This window comes from Oreochromis niloticus, linkage group LG3 (genome assembly GCF_001858045.2).
Source record: "Oreochromis niloticus isolate F11D_XX linkage group LG3, O_niloticus_UMD_NMBU, whole genome shotgun sequence".
NCBI classification, from domain to species: domain Eukaryota; kingdom Metazoa; phylum Chordata; class Actinopteri; order Cichliformes; family Cichlidae; genus Oreochromis; species Oreochromis niloticus.
The window spans coordinates 77,001,951-77,023,699 of NC_031967.2; the positions used below are offsets into that span (position 1 = coordinate 77,001,951).

Consider the following 21,749-nt stretch of genomic DNA (forward strand, 5'->3'; position numbering starts at 1 on the left):
AATTCAAGCTACAGTCTCTGAAAACTGTGAAACATGGCAGAGCAAGCATCATGATGGGGTCTGTTTCTCTTACTATGGTATTGGGCCCATTTATCTCATATCAGGGATCAATTTGCTTAAATCAAACTACTTGAAGAGATCACGCTGCTTTATCCTGAACAGGAAGTGCCCATGAAATGGGTGTTTAAACAAGACAACGACCCCAAACACACCAGTAAGTGAGCAGCATCTTGGTTCCAGACCAACAAAATTAGGGTCATGGAGTGGCCAGCACAATCAGTTTATTGAGTAAATATTTGAGTTTTTGATTACTGTTTTCTTCATAAATGGAGACAGACAGACAGACAGACAGACAGACAGACAGACAGATAGATATCATTGTCTTTGTTTTTAAAAACCAAACTTTTATTTCCAGAGACATAAAAAAAAAAACAAAGTTAAACAAAAAGGGAACAGCTGAGCAAAATACCATAAACACAAAAACAAGCTGTTTAAAGAAGGTCACAGAGACAAGAGTACAGAAGTGGAGCAGGGTGGAGCAGTTCAGTGATGTATGTGGAGGCTTCACACTGTCAGGCCATAAAAAACTGAACCTCTAACAGTGGAGAGATGTTTGGAGTTAAAGCTTTGTCAGGCCAGAGAACAGAGCATTAGTCCATCACACTGACCTCACTGCTGTAATGATTAAGTCAGAAATCCAGAATCCACTTCAGGACATGTATGACATCTGTTTTCATGTCACCTTTAAAGGGTTCAGCCATGAATTGGGTCTCAAGCCATATGAGACCCAATTCTGTCTCATTAAAGATGCACAAACATGAGTGTGTACATCATATTTGTGAGTTTGTATGAAAATGTTTTCACAGTGTCAAATTTCCCTAAAATCACAATGTTCCTTAATTTTAGCCAAACTGGTGGATCTGAAAATCCATCTGAACAGATACGAGTCAAATTTCTCCCAAAACATGGTCAGAGTACAAAAGATTGTATCATCTGTACAACAGTATAAAATATTTAAATACATTCATTGTCGTTTATTTTGGGTCAGTTTAGGAAAAGTCACCAAGTTTCAGCCCAATCTGAGTCTATAACAGTTTGTAAACTCTGTCAAATTTGATAAGATGGATTAACAAACTAAAAAAATGTCAGCTAAGGAGAAGAAAGTACAAGCTGTCTTCCAGTGGGCTGGACTTAAGGAGGAAAAAGTCACATGAAGCATCATCAGTTTCTTTCTGTCCTTGATCATCTGTTTTTCGTCATGTTGGGTAACAGTGACTTCATGGAACATCAGGCTCAGCTTTATTCAGCTTTGAATACTTTACTGACCTTTCAATTTCTTTTTTACGTTTCATTCTCTCTTTTTGTTTTATTGTGCTAAAACCCCTCTCATATTTTCTGCAGATCAGATTAATAACAAGAGCAACAACAACAAGAAGCACAGCAGAAACTGACAGACCAACTATCAGTCGAACAGATCTGCCCTCCTTTCCTCCATCTTTGTTCTCTTGATCCTTCTCTTGTCCTCCTGTCTGACCTGCAGGTGAGAAACAGGTGTGACGTGTCAGCTGTCAGGTAGGTGATGAGTGAAGAACAGAACAGAATCCATTTCCTCTTCTAGTTCAGAAGAATAGATTAATACAAACTATTCACAAAATGTATAAAGTGAGAAAATACTGGTGGATTTTTCTTAATTTAATAAAGGAAACAGATGATCTGACTAAATATGACTAAAACTGATCCAGCTGTTCTTTATACTTTGACTGGATTAAACGTTTTAAACAAACTTAAAGAAGTCCAGCTCCTTACAATAGTTTTTTACAGTTGTTACACAGACAAACTGTGTATTATGGCTTTTATGTATTTGCTCTGGCAGGTAAGTTTATAGCACAAAGATTAATGCATTAATTTATCAGCAGTTTATCACAGCTGGTCACAGAGATGCTGATGATTTCAGCATGAGAGGTTCAAAGCCACACTGTGATCAGTCTCAGGAATTTGGAAACTGCTTACAGATCAGTAACTCTGCTCAGCTGGTCTCATTACAGCAAGAGGGCAGCCATGTTTTTAACACAGCTACACTAAAGATATATACTTTACAATAAGCACTGCCTGTATTCACATAAACTGCCAGCTTAGTTTGATTTGACCTAAACATGACAGACTGACAGCAGCCGTCCTCTCTCTGTAACAGCAACACCTGAAACATGCAGGGAGCACCGAGTCTGCTCAGCTACACATGGACTAAACTCTAAGGTTAAACTATCAGGACATAAGTCAGTAAATTAATGAATAAAAAACTAGCTCAGCTGGAGTCTCACATTGTCACAGATGAGGATGATGACACTGACTCCAGAGTGAGCAGGACACATCTGTGCTAAAGAAAACTGATGGAGGCCATCTGAGTGTGGATGGATGCTGGACTACAGCAGTCAGTCAGACGCTCGTCTCCATTTGTACGCTTTGATGCACTTCATATATATATAAAGGGTAACTTGGTTGGATGGGACAGAGCGCTGTGATCATTGACCAGATCACAGGTACAGCAGAGTTTTAGCCTGATGCTAAAGAAGCACATTTTCAAACACATGATTTACTTTTCAAAAGTCTCAAGCCAAACATGACCCCTGACCCCACAGGGGTTGTTAAAGATGTGGTGGGAGTTAAAAAAGATTGGAAATTATATCCATGAATTGTCACATCAGCCAGTGAAATAGTGCAAACGTGCTTTTGTCGCGTTTTGTTCTGGTTGTTTCAAAGCAAGATGGTGACTGTTCTTTTGGCGAGATCACCTGTTTCCTGTGTCATCTAAGTTTCATGTTTACAGACGAGTTAGAGAAGAAGAGACTGATTCATAAATGTCTTTGTTTCTGCTCTAACCTTACCCAAACAATGCTGCTCTACAACTCTAGACTACCAGCCACAAAGACAACAGCTGGAGAAACATCTGTCTGCCTCTGACATCCACCAGCTCATCCATACAACAAACACACATCAACAACCAGGAAGCAGCTTCACCTCTGATCACACACACTCAACTCTACTCACTCACCTGGAGGAGCAACATGAAGTTTGGTGCTGCTGGCTTGAGACACAGGTCCTTCCGTTCGCTGTCCAGACTCAGCTGTCATGTTTTTCTCGTCTGAAAGAGGAAACACAGAGCAGAGAGGTTAAAGGTCAAAGTACAATTATGATCAGAATGATTGACTTTAAATATTTTGTTTATTTCCTTTGACATTTGAGTTTTTAGTCATGTTGGATTTAATGAACCTCTGAACATCCAGCAGGTCACCAGTGACCCACTGAGGGGGAATTTTAGCCTCATGCTAAAGATGCAAAGTGTCAGAAACTACAAGATGTTAGCTTCCACAGAACAACAACATGTGCTGATAATAAGTAAGAACAAGTCAACTCTAGACTACCAGCCACAAAGACAACAGCTGGAGAAACATCTGTCTACCTCTGACATCCACCAGCTCATCCATACAACAAACAAACATCAACAACCAGGAAGCAGCTTCACCTCTGATCACACACACACTCAACTCTACTCACTCACCTGGAGGAACAACCTTGTATACGAAGCTGATGTTCTTCCATGACCCTGTTTCATTCATGAACACACGACACTCGTATGTTCCAGTGTCATTAATCGTCACATCCTTCAGAATCAAAGACACGTCTCCATCCTTCATCTGTCTGTCCCGCAGATCAGACCGGTTTTTAAAAGATCGATGCTTCTCATCTGGAACAAAGTGACCATCCCGGTATAAAAGCACATATTCTGGCTTCAAGTCAGATCTTGTCCAGTTTAAAACTGTAACGTTGTCGTTTGGAGCTCGACATTTCAGAGTGACGTCCTGTCCAGACTTTGCTATAATGATCTTTGGGTCTGAAAGAGGAAACAACACAGAGCAGAGAGGTTAAAGGTCAAAGTACAATCATGATCAGAATGATTGACTTTAAATAATTTGTTTATTTCCTTTGACATTTGAGTTTTTAGTTATGTTGGATTTAATGAACAGGTGACGCACTGAGGGGGAATTTTAGCCTCATGCTAAACATGCAAAGTGTCAGAAACTACAAGATGTTAGCTTCCACAGAACAACAACATGTGCTGATAATAAGTGAACATAATGTGTGAGAGAAAGCAGCCTCTCATTATAAGACACTGTGAGTCTCTGCATGCTGCCTTTATGGAGCTACAGCTGTTTGTATACACTGAACAAAAAGCTTTGTAGCTGTATACTGACTCCTGACACTACAACACATCACACTGACACACACATTACACTTCTTTGTCTCTGTCACAGCTGGATTACAGATGTTAAGTAAAAACAGACTCCACCCACCCTCGTGTCCACACAGACAAACTAAATCCATATTATTATTATTATTATTATTCTTAACAACATGTAAACTAGTCGATCCTGTTCTATTTTTGTCAGATAAACTCAGTTTAGTTTCTAACTGTAAACCTCACCTGCAGAGACGAACACGACGACGACAGCAAACAGCAAAGTGGAGCAACGTGGTGCAGTTAAGGCAGACATTTCCGTGTCATTATTACTGATGATTTAGCGCTTTTTTGGTTTGTTCTGAACTCTAAATCTGACGGTAATTTCAGCGAATAACCTGAGTTTAAAACCGGATGAGATTAAATTTAAGGTTTAAAAAAAAAGCTGAAAGTTTTAAGCAACTGACTCCACACTTCCGATTTAACTACTACTACTCTGTTGCCAACTCCTCGGTAAGGGAAATTTCTATTGGCTGTCTTTAAATGACGTCACCACATCAGCAAACGTATGTAACTGTAAAAGACACTGTCTCTTCCACGATGTCATTTCTCTCTCCTACAAAGTCTTTAAAAAAACAAAACAAAAAAAAAACAAAAAAACACAACACCCTAAAAGAATTTACTATATATTTAAATGACATTTCTTTTAGCAATTATTGTTTGTTTTTATGTCACAATTCCAACCCTCATTCTTTATGATTGGAATGATGCATTTTAGAGCATCGATTTAGTTTAGACACAAACCAATCTACCGCTGCTCCCAACCTGCGTTCAGTCAGTGCGGAAGCAGCGGCTTCGTGTACGATTCGTTTGTAGTTTGGAGTCGTGAACATCTTCTGCGCTGACAGCAGCTGGGGGCGACTGCTGTGTGTGAGCGCCTGTGAGCGCTTTGGCACGGGCGAGGTGCTGACGGCAGCACCCGCTGTTTGTAAGAGCGAAACCGTGGTCATACGTCTCCAATAACACCAAAAACATTGCCAGATTTGTCGCTGGGGGGAAAAAAAACCCAAAACACTAAGGGTGTCTGAAAACTTGCTAAATATTGCGACAAAGTCTCTAAGTTGGCAACACTCTGTCAAATTTGATAAGATGGATTTACAAACTAAAAAAATGTCAGCTAAGGAGAAGAAAGTACAAGCTGTCTTCCAGTGGGCTGGACTTAAGGAGGAAAAAGTCACATGAAGCATCATCAGTTTCTTTCTGTCCTTGATCATCTGTTTTTCGTCATGTTGGGTAACAGTGACTTCATGGAACATCAGGCTCAGCTTTATTCAGCTTTGAATACTTTACTGACCTTTCAATTGCTTTATGTTTCCTTCTCTCTTTTTGTTTTATTGTGCTAAAACCCCTCTCAGCTTTTCTGCAGATCAGATTAATAAGAAGAGCAACAACAACAAGAAGCACAGCAGAAACTGACAGACCAACTATCAGTCGAACAGATCCATCCTCCTTCTCTTTGTCTTCCTTTCCTCCATCTTTGTTGTCTTCATCCTTCTCTTGTCCTCCTGTCTGACCTGCAGGTGAGAAACAGGTGTGAGGTGTCAGCTGTCAGGTAGGTGATGAGTGAAGAACAGAACAGAATCCGTTTCCTCTTCTAGTTCAGGAGAATAAATTAATACAAACTATTCACAATATGTATGAAGTGGGAAAATACTGGTGGATTTTTCTTAATTTAACAAAGGAAACAGATGATCTGACTAAATATGACTAAAACTGATCCAGCTGTTCTTTATAAATTGACTGTTTTGTCTGCAGACTGTGAGAGTTCGTTAAAACATGTCTGAGACTTTTGGAAGGTCAAATCCTCGACTCTCTGAACCTGTTTGTTTATTATGAGGCTGAAACATCCGAACCTCGTATTCAGATTCAAGCTCTGTGGGAGTTTCCCCCCCAAGAGGGACATGGACCCCCTGATGATCCTCTACATAATCACAAGAGCCAAAGTGTAAAAACGGGTGTGGGTCACAATCAGCCAGGGTTTCGGGTGAGTTGATTGTGAAACCTGGCCCCACCCTATCATGTGATTTCCTGAGGTCAGATGGCCCAGGATGTGAGTGGGCGTTAAGGCGTCTGGGAAGTGTTACGGAATAAATATATATTCTTAGTAGAGATGGACCGATCCGATATTACGTATCGGTATCAGTCCGATACTGACCTAAATTACTGGATCGGATATTGGCGAGAAATAAAAAATGTAATCCGATCCATTAAATATCAAAAAAAGCACCTCACAAAACTTGCGACACGGCGTAACTCGGCTCATAACCGTAGCACGTCAGAGCAGTATGCCTCATGTGATAGAGCGGCTGTGTGTATTTGTAGCTTCGCTACCAAACCAGCATTTCATCTCCGAGGAAGTTATCCCAGAGAGAAGTAAAGCAAGTGTGTAAGTTCATTCTGAATGTTTGTAAAGCGTTCCAGTGTTAATCTTAACAACCGATATATGGAGCGAGTGCCTCTCTCTCTCCCTCCCCTTCCTGCTCCTACTTCAATCATGAAACTGCTTAATGATCAGCTGATCGGCTTTTCTGTCGCGAGTCCGTCTCTCTTCTTTGTTTTTGGTCCACTTTGCACCAGAAAGAGGAAACCAGCGGCGGAACAACAGCAGCACGTTTAAGCTTGATAAGCTGTTGTTAGAATTTATTTAATATTACTTTCTAGACCAGGATCCTTTTCTATGTAGCTGACGGCTGGTGCAGGGGCGGATCTAGCAAAGTTTAGCCAGGGGGGCCGATAGGGCATGAACAGGGAAAAGGGGGCACAAAGACATACTTTTCTTTCTTATTCTCATTTAAAATATCTAGCTTTTAATAAATAATTATCTGAATCTTACACCCAAAGTTTTAATCTGATGTAAAATGTATAGAAGTCCATTACTGTATATAGTAACTGTTAAGTCTAATATACCCTAGTAAGCTATAGTACTTTTTCCTTTGGGAAGGTACCATCTGTGCAGCCTGCAATTCTGTTGAAGAAAGATGTTGAATCTATTTAATTATTCTTGAAAAATAATTTAATTCTGTGCATTTTTTTTTCACCCTGCATCAAATTAAAGTTGATTACATCGATTAATCATCATGAGGTGGAGGATTTCTTTCTTCTTCTTTTTTGTTTGCAACCCTATTAGTTAGGTTGCTTAATATTTCTGCTAAGTACTCTTTAAAATCCCAGAATAGGGAGGATGGAGTAGGTTTAAGTTTATTAGATTGATCAGTGTTGCTGAACTATGAAATATTTTGGGCGCAGTGTATTTTTTACATACAGGTATAACAGAATAGCTTTAGTGTTGTTGTTTATTTAAACTTGAGTATGAACTTATACAAAATGCAGCAAGATATTAAAAAAACAGTTTTATTGATTAAAAAACACACTATATCGGATTCATATCGGTATCGGCAGATATCCAAATTTATGATATCGGTATCGGACATAAAAAATAATAAATAAAGGCCTCTATAAAGCAAGGCCAGATGTGAGAGAGAACTAGGTCAGAGCGTGACAGGCCTTAGCAACAGAGGCTTAAGTTAGTGGAAGTTAAAAAAAAAAAAACAGGAAGTGAAGAGCTGCAGAGGCAAAATACTAAGAACAGGAAACCACACAGAAAAAGTGGAACTAAGTAACACACACACACACACACACACGGAGTTGTTTTTATCGAAACTATGTGTGACGTATGACTAATTATATTATACATGTTTTGGCTTGTAAAGCTTCAGACTTCCGGAGGCTTTAGCCTTGTGCATATCTCCATTTCTGGAAATGAATAAAAGAATGATTTAAGAGTTTTGACCAACTGAGTCGTGTTCTCTCTATTCAGTAAAGGGAATAAAAGGATCGGGTGTAATAGAAGGGATCTCAAACTGGATTATAGATGGCAGACAGTTGGTGTCGTAAACCACCACCTCTGTTCAAAGATGGTCGCTCACTGTGGACATAGACTGACCTCTTTCAAACCATCTGTCCTCTCTGTCCAAAATATGAACATTGGCATCCTCGAAAGAGTGACCTTTGACCTTTAGATGCAGATGAACTGCTGAGTCTTGTCCCGTCGAGGTGGCTCTTCTATGTCCATCAGATAGGTAGGATCAATAGGATCAGCAGGTGCTCCATGACCCTCTTGGGGGACACTCCCATAGGGCTTAAAAATCTGGGAGATCCACCAGTTGATCTTAGAACTGAAGAAGCTTCTTGGATTAAACGTTTTAAACAAACTTAAAGAAGTCCAGCTCCTTACAATAGTTTTTTACAGTTGTTACACAGACAAACTGTGTATTATGGCTTTTATGTATTTGCTCTGGCAGGTAAGTTTATAGCACAAAGATTAATGCATTAATTTATCAGCAGTTTATCACAGCTGGTCACAGAGATGCTGATGATTTCAGCATGAGAGGTTCAAAGCCACACTGTGATCAGTCTCAGGAATTTGGAAACTGCTTACAGATCAGTAACTCTGCTCAGCTGCTCTCATTACAGCAAGAGGGCAGCCATGTTTTTAACACAGCTACACTAAAGATATATACTTTACAATAAGCACTGCCTGTATTCACATAAACTGCCAGCTTAGTTTGATTTGACCTAAACATGACAGCGTGACAGCAGCCGTCCTCTCTCTGTAACAGCAACACCTGAAACATGCAGGGAGCACCGAGTCTGCTCAGCTACACATGGATTAAACTCTAAGGTTAAACTATCAGGACATAAGTCAGTAAATTAATGAATAAAAAACTAGCTCAGCTGGAGTCTCACATTGTCACAGATGAGGATGATGACACTGACTCCAGAGTGAGCAGGACACATCTGTGCTAAAGAAAACTGATGGAGGCCATCTGAGTGTGGGTGGATGCTGGACTACAGCAGTCAGTCAGACGCTCGTCTCCATTTGTACGCTTTGATGCACTTCATATATATATAAAGGGTAACTTGGTTGGATGGGACAGAGCGCTGTGATCATTGACCAGATCACAGGTACAGCAGAGTTTTAGCCTGATGCTAAAGAAGCACATTTTCAAACACATGATTTACTTTTCAAAAGTCTCAAGCCAAACATGACCCCTGACCCCACAGGGGTTTTTAAAGATGTGGTGGGAGCTAAAAAAGATTGGAAATTATATCCATGAATTGTCACATCAGCCAGTGAAATAGTGCAAACGTGCTTTTGTCGCGTTTTGTTCTGGTTGTTTCAAAGCAAGATGGTGACTGTTCTTTTGGCGAGATCACCTGTTTCCTGTGTCATCTAAGTCTCATGTTTACAGACGAGTTAGAGAAGAAGAGACTGATTCATAAATGTCTTTGTTTCTGCTCTAACCTTACCCAAACAATGCTGCTCTACAACTCTAGACTACCAGCCACAAAGACAACAGCTGGAGAAACATCTGTCTACCTCTGACATCCACCAGCTCATCCATACAACAAACACACATCAACAACCAGGAAGCAGCTTCACCTCTGATCACACACACTCAACTCTACTCACTCACCTGGAGGAAGAACACCAAGGTAGATGATGCTGATGAGCTCCCGTGAGTGTGTTTCATTCATGAAGACACGACACTCGTATGTTCCAGCATCATTAATCGTCACATTCTTCAGAATCAAAGACACGTCTCCATCCTTCATCTGTCTGTCCTGCAGATCCACCCGGTTCTTATAAGATGGATGCTGGTTGGCTGGAACAAGGTTTCCATTCTCAACAACAAGCCTACATACATCTCCCAGGTCAGTTCTCTTCCAGCGCACAACTCTGATGTTGTTGTTTGGAGCTCGACATGTCAGAGTGACGTCCTGTCCAGACTCAGCTGTGATGATTTTCAGGTCTGAAAGAGGAAACAACACAGAGCAGAGAGGTTAAAGGTCAAAGTACAATTATGATCAGAATGATTGACTTTAAATATTTTGTTTATTTCCTTTGACATTTGAGTTTTTAGTCATGTTGGATTTAATGAACCTCTGAACATCCAGCAGGTCACCAGTGACCCACTGAGGGGGAATTTTAGCCTCATGCTAAACATGCAAAGTGTCAGAAACTACAAGATGTTAGCTTCCACAGAACAACAACATGTGCTGATAATAAGTAAGAACAAGTCAACTCTAGACTACCAGCCACAAAGACAACAGCTGGAGGAACATCTGTCTACCTCTGACATCCACCAGCTCATCCATACAACAAACAAACATCAACAACCAGGAAGCAGCTTCACCTCTGATCACACACACACTCAACTCTACTCACTCACCTGGAGGAAAAACAACACTCAGGTAGATGATGCTGAGAATCTTCAATGAGTGCGTTTCTTCCATGTAGATATGACACTCGTATGTTCCAGTGTCATTAATCGTCACATTCTTCAGAATCAAAGACACGTCTCCATCCTTCATCTGTCTGTCCTGCAGATCCACCCGGTCCTTAAAAGATGGATGCTGGCTGGCTGGAACAAACTGATGATCTTGGTACAAAAGCACATGTTTATCTACCAGGTCAGCTCTGCTCCACTTTACAACTCTGGTCTTGTTGTTTGGAGCTCGACATGTCAGAGTGACATTCTGTCCAGGCACAGCTGGGATGATCTTTGGGTCTGAAAGAGGAAACAACACAGAGCAGAGAGGTTAAAGGTCAAAGTACAACTATGATCAGAATGATTGACTTTAAATATTTTGTTTATTTCCTTTGACATTTGAGTTTTTAGTCATGTTGGATTTAATGAACCTCTGAACATCCAGCAGTTATTTAAATGTTTTAAAGTGGAGTTTTCATAGTTGAACATGTTCTGTTGTCTCGTTCTCTTTAATCTCTCTCACACTCCTGTCACACTGGTGTGTGTGACTGCAGCAGCATCTGCACATGTGCAGCTGTCGGCTGCGCCTCCTACACTCAGCTTCAGTCTAACCCAGTGGTTCCCAAACTTTTTTTGCTGGGCCCCCCTTGTTTTACAAAAAAAATGCATTAATTATACAGACCATAATTAATGAATGGTCTCAAACCTCCTGCCAAGTTTGGTGCCACTGATTTACTATGAGCAACTCCCAGCCTAAAACGCTAAAAACAAAACTTGACCTGTCTAATCTTCGGTGGTGTACCGGGCTCGAGGCAACTTTAAACGCGAACTCGAGAGCAGGCAGCAGACCAGAGATATAGTCTCCTACCAAACTCTGAAGCGTACCCCCACCCAGGATAACCACCAAACACAGTAAACTAAAACAACAAAGCAAAACAACAAACAAGTGCTTCGATGGAAGGGCAGCTCAGCTACCCAGCTGAAACACACTAACTAAAGAGAGTTTGCTCAATTACAGTGAACACCATCACTCACCCACCTAAAAGCAATACAAAAAACTGATATTCAGCCTCCACTAAAATGTCCAAACAATCCCGGACTAGCCCCCACTTATGTTACGACCCGGCTCAAAAGCCGCAACATAAAAAAAGGAGACGAATAGCAGAGTGTAGGTGAGAAGAGGTTTTATCTTAAAATGGACTACCAGGTTGGCTAAAATGGCCGGTGCCACCAAGGCAAAGACAAGTGAGCTCCTTGGAGGCTTCTTCTTCTTCAGTCAAGTTTAACGGCAGCTTGCATCCAAAACTGTTGCATTACTGCCATCTCCTGGCTGTTAATCGTCCGTCACTCCTGAATCCTTAGATCCTCTTGATGAGACCAGTATTTCTCAAAAAACGAAAAACCAACACTTTCCCTTCACCATGACTTAACTTATTAACCACTTGTTCAAACGTAAGTTCCCTTCCACCACTCATTTCACCCCACATCACCCTCCTGTGACTTGCATACTTCCTACAACTAAGGAGTACATGCTCAACCGTCTCCATATCAGTGCACACATCACACAACCCAGTCGGATGTTTTCCTATCCTAAAAAGAGCACCATTTAAAAAGCAGTGGCCCGTTCGTATTCTACTGATAACAACCTCCTCTTGTCTCTTTAATCCGCTACTCCTCTTAGCTTCTATTGTTTTTTGCACCCTATATAAATGTCTCCCTTTTGTTTCATTATCCATGCCATTTGCCAGAAGTTCTTACTTTCTGTCCAAACTACACTTTTCCCTTCAGATTTTGACAATGGTATCTGTACATCTATGTCGACTCTTTTAACAGCTGCTTTGGCCAACCTATCTGCGCTTTCATTACCCAAAATACCCACATGAGCCGGAGTCCACATTATTACCACGTTTATTTTGGTCAGACAATCTATGATGAACAAAAAGAATGTCATACAGAATTTGCTAATGGGTAGTTGTGTATCCTTGTTGAATACTTAATAATGCGGACAATGAATCACTGCATATCAGGACTTTGGAGACTTTGCTGTCTTCCAGCCATTCTAGAGCCAGCAGTATGGCATACAATTCAACTGCATATACACCCAGACGAGTTGATGTTCTTTTCGCAATCTTGATATTTAACTCCGGAATTACCACTGCTACACTAGTTGCTTCAGTCTTAGGATCTTTTGACTCATCTGTATACACCTGTAAAAAGTCACTGTATTTGCTGTCTAATCTGTTATAGAATTTTTGACAAATATCCGTGGTCACTTTCCTCTTTTTAGTGTCCATTAATGATCTGTCTACGTCAATATATTTCAATGTCCATATGGGTCGTAAAGGCCACAACACTGTCTGATTGAAGTCTTTGTCATACACTTTAAAAGTTCTTGCTCTATCATCCCCAACCCACCCAAAACTATTTTTAAAAACCTTTCCTCTTTCCCAACAAGTCCCTAACACTTTCTTAACAGGATGGTTTTCGTCATGACCTTTCAAATTTATCCAATAATTAACCAACAGCTGTTGCCTTCTAATATACAGCGGCATTTCTCCCGATTCCACTTGTAGAGCACATATTGGTGTTGTTTTTACTGCCCCTAAGCAAAGTCTCAGTGCTCGAGCTTGAATTACATCCAGCTTCTTCAAGGAAGTCTTAGCCGCTGATCCATATACCACACACCCATAATCCAATCTTGATCGAATCATCGTGAGATAAATACTCTTAAGTGCAGCAAAATTAGCACCCCATGTCAGTCCCGCTAAACACCTCAAAATACTAAGAACCTTTTTACTTTTCCCCACAACGTGCTCTATGTGATGTTTCCAAGTTAATCTCTTGTCAAAAACCACACCCAAAAAACGAAAACAATCCACCCTTTCTAACTCTTTCCCATACAAGTGTAAGCGTTTATTTCCCCCAATTTTCTTATTTGTAAAAAACATTACTTTAGTTTTCTCAACAGAAAATTTAAAACCCCATTCTACACCCCACTTTTCTACTTTACCTATCCCCTCTTGAAGTTTGGTCGAGATGGTCAACATTCTTCCCCCTCACCCATAACGCTCCATCGTCAGCAAAAAGTGATTTACCATAACTACCAGACACATCTTTAAAAATATCATTGATCATAAGTGAGAAAACCATTGGACTAACTACACTTCCCTGAGGAGTTCCATTTTCTATCACACACGGCTCAGAAACATGCGACCCTATTTTAACTTGAATTGTTCTGTCACATAAAAAGTCTAACACCCAATTAAACATACTTCCTCCTACCCCTGCTTCATGTAGCTTAATCAGTAGACCGTCTCTCCAAAGCATATCATATGCCTTTTCTACATCAAAGAAGACAGCAACCACCACCTCTGTATTAACTTGCGCCTTCCTGATATCATCTTCCAGACATAAGACAGGATCCATCGTCCCTCTTCCTCTACGAAAACCACTCTGATAGGGTGCTAAGACATTTCTTGACTCTAAAAAGTGAACCAACCTCTCATTCACCATCCGTTCCATTAGTTTACACATATTGGAAGTCGGAGCAATGGGCCTATAATTTCCAGGATCGCTATGGTCGTTCCCTGGTTTCTTTATCGGTACAATCAGCGCTTCTTTCCACCGACGTGGGAGACGCCCTACTGTCCATACCTTATTAAACAACATTAGCAATTTATTTAATGCTCCATCACTGAGATGTTTCAGCATAACATAACATATCTCATCCTTCCCTGGAGCACTGTTCCTAGTTCTGCCCAGAGCTCTTTTCAGTTCTCCAATAGAAAAGGGACAACCCATTACATCTGCAGTACTTTCCTTCCTCCCTAAAGCGTCAAGATGTCTTTCTTTAGTTCTCTCTCTTCCTCGTTTACTTTCCTCTGATAAATTTCTCCCACTATGTACATCAACAAAAGTACTTGCCAACAAATCAGTCTTTTTCCCCATCAGTAACAGCTACTCGATTATTCTTTTCAAGAATTGAATAACTCCAGTCTCTTCTGTCTCCCCCCATTTTCCTGATCATCCCCCACACTTCCCCCAATTGAGTATTACTACCAAGTGTACTACAGAAATCTCTCCAGTACGTTCTCTTAGTTCTTCTTATTGTACTTCTGACTCTTGCTTGTGCTTTTTTGTAGTCAATTAAGTGTTGAAAATTATGAGACCGTTTGACCAACTTAAATGTTCTATTTCGTTCTCTAACTACTAACTGACATTCATCAGTCCACCATGGGACTGCTCTCCTTCTAACTCTCCCTGTTGTCTTTGGAATAGCCTCCTCAGCAGCGCTTAGAATACATTGACTGATTTTGTGAGTCATATCTTCGACACTCAAATGATTTTGAACTCGTAAAAGCTTCCTCTCACAAACCCTACTAAACTTCCCCCAATTCGCCTTCCCAAACACCCACTTCCCCCCTAACGTTTCAGGTACCTGCATGTGACCAAACCTTATTTTACTCACAACCAGATAATGATCACTACCAAACGACTTATTGTTTACTCGCCATTCACATAATGGCGCCAAAGAACTAGAAGCAAAAGTCAAGTCTAATACGGATTCCTTACCAGAGCTAATATCAGTTCGTGTCTTCCTCCCATCATTCAAACATACAAGATTTTTACTGTCCAGAAATTCCTCTAACACTCCCCCATTGTAGTCTGTTTTGTCACTCCCCCATAACAAATGGTGCGCATTAAAATCCCCACACCATATAATATTTCCTTTCACATCCAGTTCCTCCAGCTTATTTAACTAACTTTTTACAAGGATTATAAAAATTAACAACCAGAATCACCTTCCCTCCCATCCAAACCTGTATCACTACATACTCAAAATCCCCTTCCCTGTCACCTATCTTGTACGGAATACCTTCCTTAATCAACGTAAGACACCCACCACCAGTCCCTTCTTCCCTATCATACCTAACAGCAATATACCCATACACTCTAAAATCCAAAAAAGGCTTCAACCATGTTTCCTGAATATAAATTAGGTCAGGTTTTTCTGTCTGTTCGTATATAAACTGTTTAAAATCTTGACCATTTGACAAGAGACTCCTGGCATTCCACTGTAAGATTAATATGGTTACAAGAACTAACCACCACATTATCCCTCTTGACTTGCCTGACTAATTAGTTCACCTCTTATATCCTCCCACCTGATATTCTTCATGTCTAAACTATGACATGCCGCCTTCACAATAATCTGGATTCTCTCTGTCTTGGACTTCTCATCTGAAGTTGCATTTATTACCCCCGCAACGAATGTCACCATCTTCTTGTTCTCTTCTTCTATTTTCCTTTCAACCATTGCCATAACCTTCTCCATTACTTGTTTCTCCTCTACCCTGTGTTTCCCAATCTGTCTCTCTTGCTCCACCATTTTACATGCCTCTGCATATGTCACTCTCTGCAGTATCCTGGTTTTTTGAATGACTGTCTGCTGCCTCAACACTTCACACCCCCAAAAAGCAACACTGTGCTCCCCTCCACAATTACAGCATTTAGGTTTTACTCCCACACCACACTTCCCATATTCATGATCACCAGAACATCGAGCACATCTCCTCTTCCCTTTACACACTTTGGCAATATGTCCAAATTCTTGGCAATTGAAACACCTCATTGGTTTAGGCACAAACTCCCTCACACTGAATCTTATTAATCCAAAGAAGACCTCTTTTGGTACTTCTTTCATGTCAAATTCCACCACCACAGTTTCCGTTTCTACTTTCTCCGGACCTCTCGTCATTCTCCTTGCTCCTTTAACTTCCCCATTTCTCAGTTTCAAATTCTCCATCAGGTCTTTCATATTTACATTCAACGGCACACCCACAATAACTCCTTTATTTCCACTAGTGCTCCTTTCCCCTACTCTTGCAGTAGTCTTCACTTTGACTTTGCACACCCCCACAAGTTTCCTTGCTCTTTCCACCTGCACTTCTGTGTTACAACCCACCAGTAAATTTCCATCTCTGAGGATCTTAGCATACTTGATTTCCCCAACTTGTGCCTTAAGTGCTCTTGTCAGCTTAAGTGGATCTATTTTCTTCACACCCTCTTCCTCAAACCTGACAATGACAGTCATACTCAGATTCGTTCCTTCTTCATTACCTTCACTGTCAGTCCCTTCCGTACTACCCTCACTTCTCTTTTTCCTCTTCCTTTCACTAGCTCTGCGCCTCTTCCCCCCCTTTCCCACTTTTTCCCACTCATTCTCGTCATCCTGACCGCCAATCTCTTCCGCTTCACTACCATCCATACTATTCCACTCACTCCTCCCGCTCTCCATCGGGTGCCAACCCTGGTCTATGAGAAGAAGTCTGCAGGAGACCGTTACCGGACCTGTACAGGCCTTCGGCCGACTCTCCTACTTACCTCACTCACACACCAAACCACCAAAAGACAAATCACAAACCACGCCAGTTAACTCAGTGAGGAGCAGACCCTGTACCTGGCGTCGACCACAATAATCGTCTCCCCTCCTTCTTCGCTCCTTGGAGGCTTGCCTCAGGTATGCTTTTATCCACACCTGACTAGGTGTGGCCAATTAGCACCAGCTGAACACATTGAGATGATTAGGGGCTGCAGAGGGACGTAACATGCTCCATTGCGGTTTATTTCACACTTCAAACATTTAGTAAACAATTAAGCAAATACAAGTAATCTGCAATAAATTACAGGTAGTAAGAAAATAAACTACTAACTGTTTTATGCTACGTCCACACCTACACGGGTATTTTTGAAAACGCAGCTGTTTCGGCCACACGGAAACGGCGTTTGGAATCACCGAGAACGGAGATTTTTTAAAACTCCTTTTTTTTGCGTTTACGTGTGGACGAGGAATACAGAGTTCGTCACGCAACGTCAAAGGTATGTGCCTTTTTTCACGTCACGCTGTGCGCCACGTTATTGTTTACATGAGATGAATTGCAGAATAGCAGATAGAGACAAAATACTGTTACTGTTAATCTGACTATCTTCAGGTTTTCCACGCTTACATACACACGCAGTTACTGTCCCTCCATTTAGAAAGGCAGAGGCGTCACGGTGTAATTGTTTTACATGTAGTTGTTTTTTTCCCTGTGTAATAATGTTCAACATTGCTATCAATACATTTTTCAATCCCTCTGCAAAATGGGTTCAAAAACATAAACAACTGTTGGATGCTGTTTGTCCGTGATTTGAACAGGGGGAACAAATTACGGCAGGATCAGCCTGATATTATTTGTATCCCACTGTAACTTTACTGTATAAAGAGCTAACATGTCCAAAATGTCAGGAGTAGTTAGTTATTACAACAAGTGTTTGTGAACTAAAAATCAAGAATGTGGGATTCTGTTTGTCCGTGATTTGAACAGCCGAGCGCTGCTCTGATGAAGGGAAAACCAATTCTGCAGGGGAGACCTACCTTGGCACATGTGCAGGTGAAACCAAAGGGAAGATACTGTATGCTTCACCATATTTTCTAGTCTTTGGCTTAGAATGAAGTTGGTTTGGAAACATATTCAGCTATGCTTCATCTCCTGCTTTGTGTTTGTGTGGGCGCCCCGTGCTAGCAGTGTCCAAGCGTTGTTTTTTGTTTGTTTTTTTCCCTTTTCATGCCGCGCCCCCCCCCACAATGGCTCTGCGCCCCCCCTAGGGGGCGGGCCCCACACTTTGGGAAGGTCTGGTCTAACCTGATGTGACTCTAACTCTGTTCCTGCCATGTGATTGGTTCAACCTGACGCTATTTTCATTGTTGTGTTACCTGTCAAAACAAAGAGGGAATAAATTCTATTGACTTTCTATTGAGTGTGTTTCATGTTTCTACTGAGGAAAAGTTATTTTGCAATAATGATCTTTATCATTTGATCGCCCAGCTCTAGATTACAGTGAGAGACATTGAGCCCACACAGACTCCATCTACCCTGATGATGCCTTCACACACACAGACAAACTGAATCAATATGAAAATAATTCTTCTGAACTTCTGGTTTCTAACAGCTTAATCTGACCTGGAGAGACAAACAGCAAAGTGGAGCAGACTGACACAGTTACTGCAGACGTTTGTGTGTTATTATTACTGCTGATCTACATTATTATAAATGTGTGAGTCTGTAATCTCAGTGACTAACAGAGAACCTGAGTCTAAACCTGATCAGATGAAGTGTGAGGTTGTGAGAAAGTCTCTGCCTGCATTCATAGATGTGTCCTTTCAGCTGCTCTGATCCAACCTTTGGTCTCTATGAAGAGGCTTCAGGGAGATGTTTGCTACGTTGGACTGTAGGACCATCAGAAATGTGTGCAGTAACAAAACAGGCAGCACTGAAAGGAGCTCTAAGTGTTTGTGTTGTTCAATGATTTGTGCACAACAACAAAAATGGGACCTCTCTCATCCATCAGTCATCATGTGGACATTTTTCTGACACACTTTGAAGCTGATGGACGTTTTGTGTCTGCACTAAGTACGTTTTCAGCAGCTATGGCACCGGCAGGATTCACTTTCACAGACTCACAACCACCAGCTTCACCCCTCCCCTCCCCCTCCAGCTGTAGGCTTTAACACTGAGTTTCCCCACACATGTTTACAGACGAGTTAGAGAGCAAGAGAAGAAGAGACTGATTCATAAATGTCTTTGTTTCTGCTCTAACCTTACCCAAACAATGCTGCTCTACAACTCTAGACTACCAGCCACAAAGACAACAGCTGGAGAAACATCTGTCTACCTCTGACATCCACCAGCTCATCCATACAACAAACAAACATCAACAACCAGGAAGCAGCTTCACCTCTGATCACACACACACTCGACTCTACTCACTCACCTGGACGAACACTCAAATAGACGATACTGATGAGCATCAATGAGCCGGTACTTTCCGTGAGGACACTACACACGTATGTTCCAGTGTCATTAATCGTCACATCCTTCAGAATCAAAGACAAGTTTCCATGCTTCATCTGTCTGTCCTGCAGATCCACCCGGTTCTTAAAAGATGGATGCTGGTTGGCTGGAGCAAACTGTCCATCCTGGTACCAAAGCACATATTCTGGCAACAGGTCAGTTCTTTTCCACTCTACAGCTCTGGTCTTGTTGTTTGGAGCTCGACATTTCAGAGTGACGTCCTGTCCAGACTTTGCTATAATGATCTTTGGGTCTGAAAGAGGAAACAACACAGAGCAGAGAGGTTAAAGGTCAAAGTACAACTATGATCAGAATGATTGACTTTAAATATTTTGTTTATTTCCTTTGACATTTGAGTTTTTACTCATGTTGGATTTAATGAACCTCTGAACATCCAGCAGGTCACCAGTGACCCACTGAGGGGGAATTTTAGCCTCATGCTAAACATGCAAAGTGTCAGAAACTACAAGATGTTAGCTTCCACAGAACAACAACATGTGCTGATAATAAGTGAACATAATGTGTGAGAGAAAGCAGCCTCTCATTATAAGACACTGTGAGTCTCTGCATGCTGCCTTTATGGAGCTACAGCTGTTTGTATACACTGAACAAAAAGCTTTGTAGCTGTATACTGACTCCTGACACTACAACACGTCACACTGACACACACATTACACTTCTTTGTCTCTGTCACAGCTGGATTACAGATGTTAAGTAAAAACAGACTCCACCCACCCTCGTGTCCACACAGACAAACTAAATCCATATTATTATTATTATTATTCTTAACAACATGTAAACTAGTCGATCCTGTTCTATTTTTGTCAGATAAACTCAGTTTGGTTTCTAACTGTAAACCTCACCTGCAGAGACGAACACGACGACGACAGCAAACAGCAAAGTGGAGCAACGTGGTGCAGTTAAGGCAGACATTTCCGTGTCATTATTACTGATGATTTAGCGCTTTTTTGGTTTGTTCTGAACTCTAAATCTGACGGTAATGTCAGCGAATAACTGAACCTGAGTTTAAAACCGGATGAGATTAAATTTAAGGTTTAAAAAAAGCTGAAAGTTTTAAGCAACTGACTCCACACTTCCGATTTAACTACTACTGCTCTGTGTTGCCAACTCCTCGGTAAGCGAAATTTCTATTGGCTGTCTTTAAATGACGTCACCACATCAGCAAACGTATGTAACTGTAACGGACACTGTAGGAGAGAGAATTGACATCTTGGAAGAGACAAAGTCTTTAAAAAAAAAAATACACCCTAAAAGAACTTACTACATATCAGGGGTGATTTTAGCCCATTTTGGGGGTGCTTCAGCACAGGACAATATTTGCTGTTTGTGGGACACACTACTAAAAATATAAAAAGCATACTGTACATTTTAACAACAAAAGTAGAGATAACCCCTCCCCCCTCCCAAAAATGGTTTGTTCCATCTCAGCTACTCTGGCTCTAGCGCAGGGGTGTCCAAACTTTTTTCACTGAGGGCCACATACATACAAATGTAGGAGGGGCTGGGCCACTTACTAGAAATTAGGTATATAACCTTAACTGTAGCGTATTAAAGTTAGAAAAATCACTTAAAAGTGGTCAAATGTGTTATATTGTTGAATATAATTAAAGACAAAACTGCCTTCATCACAGCTTCCCATAAATGGATCTTTATTGATTTATTCAGAAAAAGCTTTGGTAGCTCATTCTCAGAACAGCAGCAGATTTCTTCTTAGACAGAAGATTTACAGCACAGAGAAAAAACAATAAAGGGGAAAATGGGACGGGTACATTTCAAGCTTTTTATATAAGTTCTTAGGCTTAGCAACACACCTGTTAACGTTCGTTTGAAACGGTTATCAACATTAACAGACTGAACTGGACTTAATAACATGAGTGCATAATTTTAGTAAATTATTCTGGTGAGTATCAGCTGCGCTGGGTATGTAAATCGGGCCATCCAGCTGCGGTGCTGATCGTGCGCCACTCGTGGCAAAAATCCGGACAAATGTCACTTGATCAAGGAGCAGATCTGCATCAGATGAGATCAGCTGACTTTGCGTGTGCGTGCGCTGTGCACAGCGGTGTGTACTCTGTGTGTTAACAAGAAAAACGCATATAAGAAAGTGGCGCGCAAAAGAATTGATGCGCATTATTGATATTTGAAGCATGTGTACCTGCACATTAACACACGGGTACTGTGGAATATATTTTTTACTCACCTAAAGTGCTCGTGCTCTCGTCCACTCCCCGCAAAAAAATTAGCAGCTGTGCGGTGTCTGTGGCATCA

General features: G+C 41.1%; 1 protein-coding gene across 2 annotated transcripts; it reads right to left on the bottom strand.

Moving 5' to 3' along the window:
• Positions 1–383: 383 nt before the first annotated feature.
• Positions 384–20,668, bottom strand: LOC102076757 (neural cell adhesion molecule 2). 2 transcript variants are annotated; one of them, XM_019354566.2, is made up of 8 exons: positions 20,324–20,665; positions 19,381–19,713; positions 10,528–10,866; positions 9,772–10,107; positions 5,716–5,808; positions 3,557–3,889; positions 3,050–3,139; positions 384–1,534 (listed from the first exon to the last, which is right to left on the bottom strand). In XM_019354566.2, the coding sequence occupies exons 1-8, from the start codon at positions 20,391–20,393 to the stop codon at positions 1,278–1,280; spliced, it is 1,851 nt and encodes a 616-aa protein (XP_019210111.1). In that variant the 5' UTR covers positions 20,394–20,665; the 3' UTR covers positions 384–1,277. The 2 variants fall into 2 exon arrangements, with proteins under 2 accessions (XP_019210111.1, XP_019210114.1); XM_019354569.2 differs by lacking the exon at positions 3,557–3,889 and having other exon boundaries at positions 20,324–20,668.
• Between the last annotated feature and the right edge of the window lie 1,081 nt (positions 20,669–21,749).

Coding starts and splice junctions, on each gene's coding strand:
- LOC102076757 (XM_019354566.2), bottom strand. CDS start 20,393: ATGTCTGCCTTAACTGCACCACGTTGCTCCACTTTGCTGTTTGCTGTC. Junction 19,714..20,323: donor CGTCGTGTTCGTCTCTGCAG/GTGAGGTTTACA, acceptor TTCCTCTTTCAG/ACCCAAAGATCATTATAGCA. Junction 3,890..5,715: donor ATCTGTTCGACTGATAGTTG/GTCTGTCAGTTT, acceptor TTCCTCTTTCAG/ACCCAAAGATCATTATAGCA.